This window comes from Nannospalax galili, unplaced genomic scaffold (assembly GCF_000622305.1).
Source record: "Nannospalax galili isolate Female #2095 unplaced genomic scaffold, S.galili_v1.0 scaffold305, whole genome shotgun sequence".
NCBI classification, from domain to species: Eukaryota; Metazoa; Chordata; class Mammalia; order Rodentia; family Spalacidae; genus Nannospalax; species Nannospalax galili.
In genome coordinates, this window is record NW_008356258.1 from 2,172,505 (window position 1) to 2,177,562 (window position 5,058).

Sequence of the window (5,058 nt, forward strand, 5' to 3'; positions counted from 1 at the left end):
CCAGCATAGAACTGGGAAAATGAACAGCAGACCCCAGTCTTATCTAAAGGAATATTGACAACTGATTGCTGCTAGATGAGGAACAGCTGACCCTCCTAAAACAAAGACTTCTAGATAGGCTGAATAGATTCACCAGAAGGGCAAGTAGTAGGGAAGGGCTGGGGGTGCCGACAACACAGCAGACAGTAGCAGGGATATCAGAGTATAAGGGCTCTAGAAGGGGAGGGAGCCTATGGGAGGGTGTCATGTGGGAAGTGGTGTATAGTTGAATAAGATTGTTTGGGATGGTTTGTGTGATACACACACACACACACACACACACACAATCAACAAATTTTAAAAAATGTATTATATTTGAGGAGGAAGCATGGAAATTTGTCATGTTGATTAGTAGAGGATAAACATTACCATTGAAATCTACCTGATGACTTTCTAGACATACACAGGCGCCAAGGATCCAAGTGCAACCGATTATGACTAGTAATAATCAGATACATAGAGACTGGAGATGTATGCTCCAACATCTCAGTATTAGTAACAAAAACAATGAGTCTTTCTGCAAGGAACAATATATTCTAAAATGAAATGGAGACCTTTTTTAAAGGTTAAAAACTCATTCAATTTTATGTCTTACAGGGTTTATACTGAGTTCAATATTGTATAGCTGTATTAATCCAACTAAACTTACAGCCACTTGTGAAAGAGATGTACTCTTGCTCTGGTGTGTATTACTGAATATGTGAAAGCTGTAACGAAATGCTTCTTCTAATCATGTAGTTATTAAAAATTAAAAAAAAATTTACTTCATGTTAAATAGTAGAGGTGATAAACATTACCAGTGAAATCTACCTGATGACTATACTCAGGTACTAAGGATCCAAGTATAACCAATTGTGACTAATAATTTTATAATCAGATATACAGAGATTAAAGACACATGTGCAAACATGTGAGTGTTAGGAGCATTAAAAATGTAGGAAACGGCGTATCTTAAAATGAAATGGAGATCTTCTTTCAAGGGTAAAAACTCATTCAATTTTATGTCTTACAGGGTTTGTACTGAGTTCAATATTGTATGACTGCAATTCAATTGTGAATCTAAAAATTTATAGCCACCTTTGAAAGAGATGTATCCTTGCTCTGGAATGTGTTACTGAATATGTTAAAGCTGTAATGAAATGCTTCTTCTAATCATGTAGTTATTAAATTTTAAAAAATTTAAAAAATTTTAAAAAAAGCAAAAATCTACATATGCTGCTACTCTGAAAGATGAAGAAGGATAAGGAGTTCGAGGTCAGCCTTGGATACACAATGAATTCAAGGCCAGCCTAGGCTATGTGACACACTGATTGAAAAAAACAAACAAAACAATTTTTCTTTTTCTCCTGCTGACAAGGAGATGACAGCTCTGACAGAATGCCACGCTCAGTGATGTTGCATCCCTTTATGGTTGCCATGACAAAGAAATTTGATACAAAGCCCCAGGCAGCTCTGAAAAGAATGGAAAATACCTAAGCTATCTCAAGGGTGTCAAATTCTCAAATGGTCCAAGAGAGGTATCCTCAAGATTCAGAGAACCAAGACTTTTAATCAGTTTTCAGCATTTTGTGCAGAATAAATGCCTTCTTCCACAACTGGCAACAACTGGCTAGCTTTTGAGACCCTAAGATCCTGGCAGACCCTGTCATGATGCAGTACTGTTAGACCTCTAGAAAACTGTGCACTGATTTGCGTGTGCACCCTACCAATACATGGGAAATCACTCATCTGTAACACCTGGACTGGCTTTAGTCTCCATGGCTGCTGTGAGCAGCCGTTCATTTCTCGAGGAGAAATGACCACTAGGAGATGTTGCTTCCTTCTCTGTTGTTGAGCCTGCCAATACGGGTGGCACGCGAGGTTACTATGCCTTACTCCTCCCAGAGGTGTCAAGAGTAGGAGTGGAGAAATCTGCCCACTCCCCACTGATGGTGCATGCGGGGGGCTCTGCAGAGCATCACTCAGTCTGCTGAGCTGTGTTAGTTCCAAGCTGATTGACACCTACCAGTAATGTGAAGCTGTGCTCCGGCAATATGCCATACTTCTGGATGAGTCTCTCTCTGGTTGTACTGGGAAGCTCGGGGAGCATGTCCCGAATCTGGTCAATGTTGACCACTTGCTGAATGTCGGCATGTGCAGGCAGAGACGTGGAGTTATAGAGTACCAGAGGAGGCAGGTTGGGCTCCGGCATAAACCTATGAGAACAGATGGGACCTGACTCTGAGTATCCGGATTAATTATGACCACAAATCTAACTATGATAGAATGATTCTGTGCTTAGGTGCCACACCACAGTATTTGCAATGCTTCCAGATGTCCCAGAGCCTAGGACAGTGTCCAGCAAACCCACCCTTCTTCACACAGAGGAATGATAGGAGAAGGAATACCACGGGTCTGGGCTACACTCTCATTTACGCTGGCGAGGACAAAAACAGAGGGACCGGGGCCACAGCTCCAGCAAGAACATTTCGCCAATAGGGAAGAAGGATGACTCCCCTATTTTAAACTATTTTTAGCATACCTGTATAATAATGAGAAGTCAAAGGGGATGAGCGAAGTAGAATAACTGAATGAATTTGCCTAAATAAAATATAGAAGCTAGCGGGCGTGAAGTGGTGGAGCTCGGGACACCGTCAGGACAGTACAACTATCACATGTAATACTGTAATGGTGGCTACATTCCACCACACATATGCCAGAACCTAGAGAACTCGCAACAGCGAGTGCATGAATTCTAGTGTTTACTATGGAGTTCTGAGAATACCAAGCAGCAATACTGGTTTATCACTGTCACAGGCCACATAATGCAAGAGGTTAATAACAGGAGACAGTATTGAGGCCAGGAAGAGGTACATGAGAACTCTCTACTTCCCGCCCAAAGCCGCTCTAAAAAAAGGTCAGTTTTAAAAAATATGCAGGCTACGCCACTATACAGAATCTGAGGAAACAAAAATATCCCTTTCTTTGTTCTATTCCAGGACTAATGCTTTCTCTGCCTCTACGTGCCAAAGGGCTTATGTAAAAGCAGGGTAATACTAAACACATGGAAGGCACTAGAGCCAAGTGCAAGCGACTCCACAATGCAGTGCTGATCTCTAGTATGAATCAGGATGACCCCTGAAAGTGAGAAGAAATCCAAAGAGAGACGTCCTGAGACCCACTGCCATTTAACTTGAGGAATTCAGCAGAAGCTGTTGGCTGAGGTAAAAGCAACTCCACGCTCAAGAATGCAGTGTTGGGGTGGCAACACGGAAGACTAAAGATTCTTAGGAAAAAGCCTGAACCTAGATCACAGTAATGAAAATCCTTGCCTTTGACAGGGCAAGAGGAGAGTATGGGATGAAGGTACCCTGCATGTCACAAAGAACAACTACACTAATTGTAACAACTTTATTTCCTAAAACTTCCATCTTCATAATCTGCTAAACTCTATGTAGGTAAGTCACGGGTTTGATTTATCTTAAGCCTATCCTTATGGTTTCATTTGCAGGCCTTCTGTAAAGTACCTCTCTTTCATTCTCCTTAGTATAAGAATAGAACCGGGGACCTCTGACATGATGGGCCCACTGAACTACCTCCCCCCAACTTGTTAGCTGGTCAATAAAAGAGCACCACCTGAGTTCTGAAGCGACCATCCACTGACAGACCCATCTCTTTTTTCGTTTGTTCCCAAGGACACTGGATGTACTATAGAATTTACTGCTAATGTGAGCCTAGGCTAAACTTACTATCTTAGCTGGGCCATAGCATCCTTAATACAGAAGTCATTGAACAGGTATCTTCTAGCAGTTGATCCTATTAAACCAGGGACTCTGCAGCTACCAAGTCAGGAAAATAACACTTTTCTCAGTACATACAAAATAAAGTAGGAAGTCTTGATTTCTATCATGTAACAACAAGTGGCTCCTAAAAATTCTCCAGAATCATTATGCTGATTTCCAAATGGATTTGAAATATATCCCCATATATAACGGGACCTGACGTGAAGAGTAATCACCTGTAGTCCTGTTTTCCTTCTTTGTCCCTCATTGGCACGGTGCACCTACAATAGTTAAGACAGACAATAGTAAGCAAACACTGCATGCAGCATTCGCTAGACTACATGTAGACAGGGAGCTGCTATGTGTTAAAAGCTTGGTCCTCAGCTTGGTCCTGTTTAGAAGTGGTAAAAACCTGAAGTGATGAGGCCTAATGGGAGGTCTTCACATCACTGGAGTTTGTCCTGGAAAGGGGCTGTGGAACCATGGTCCCTCTCTCTGTTTCCTAGCTCTGTTACTTGCTTCACCACTCTTACCAAATGCGTGGCAGAGAGAAGAGGGAAAATATACATTTTCTTAAGCTTATGGCTTCAGAGGTGCCTGTCCATCAGAGTGGGAGGGCATGGTAGAGCCCAACAGCTGTCATCATGGCAGCATAAAAACAAGGAAAAGAGAATACAGGAGAGGACAGAGCAAGGTATATTCCAAAGGACATTCTCCCAGTGACACTCTTCCTCCAACTAGGCCCCACCTCCTAATACTGCCATTGTATTATGACTTTAGACATGGATTAATCCATTCACTAAACCAGAATCCTCATGTTCTAATGGTTTCTGGAAACACTATCAGACTCACAAGAGGTGTGCTTCACTAATCCAATCAAGCTGACGATCAAGATTAACCTCATATTGGCAATGAGGTAAATAGTTTTGCTTAGCCATGTATTCTAACCAAGATGTGCCACTATAGGCCCAACCCATCATCGAGTGAAACCCCTAAAACTATTTGCCAAAACAAGCCTTTTCTCTTTATAAGTTGAATATCTCAGATATTTGTTACTGTGTAGCATAGGGTTTTCTCAACCAGTAACAGACATAGCCAAATTCAAGCTCTTCAAACTTCCATAGGGCATACACATATGAATACACTAAAACATAATAAATGAAAGAGCAATGTCTAGAAAGATAATTTTTTAAAAAAAGAAATTATTTCAGTGGCGTGCGAGTGCGTGTGTGTGTGTGTGTGTGTGTGTGTGTGTGTG

General features: G+C 41.6%; 1 protein-coding gene across 4 annotated transcripts in view; it reads right to left on the minus strand.

Annotated features, from left to right (window-relative positions):
• Nucleotides 1-5,058, minus strand: part of Gatb (glutamyl-tRNA amidotransferase subunit B) — an 87,824-nt gene that overhangs the window by 37,753 nt on the left and 45,013 nt on the right. For all 4 annotated transcript variants that reach the window (XM_029556762.1, XM_029556763.1, XM_029556761.1 and 1 more), the window contains 2 exons: nt 4,037-4,081; nt 2,045-2,234 (listed from right to left, as the gene is read on the minus strand). In XM_029556762.1, the coding sequence (XP_029412622.1) occupies nt 2,045-2,234; nt 4,037-4,081 (235 nt within the window). The remainder of the gene's footprint in view (nt 1-2,044; nt 2,235-4,036; nt 4,082-5,058) is intronic.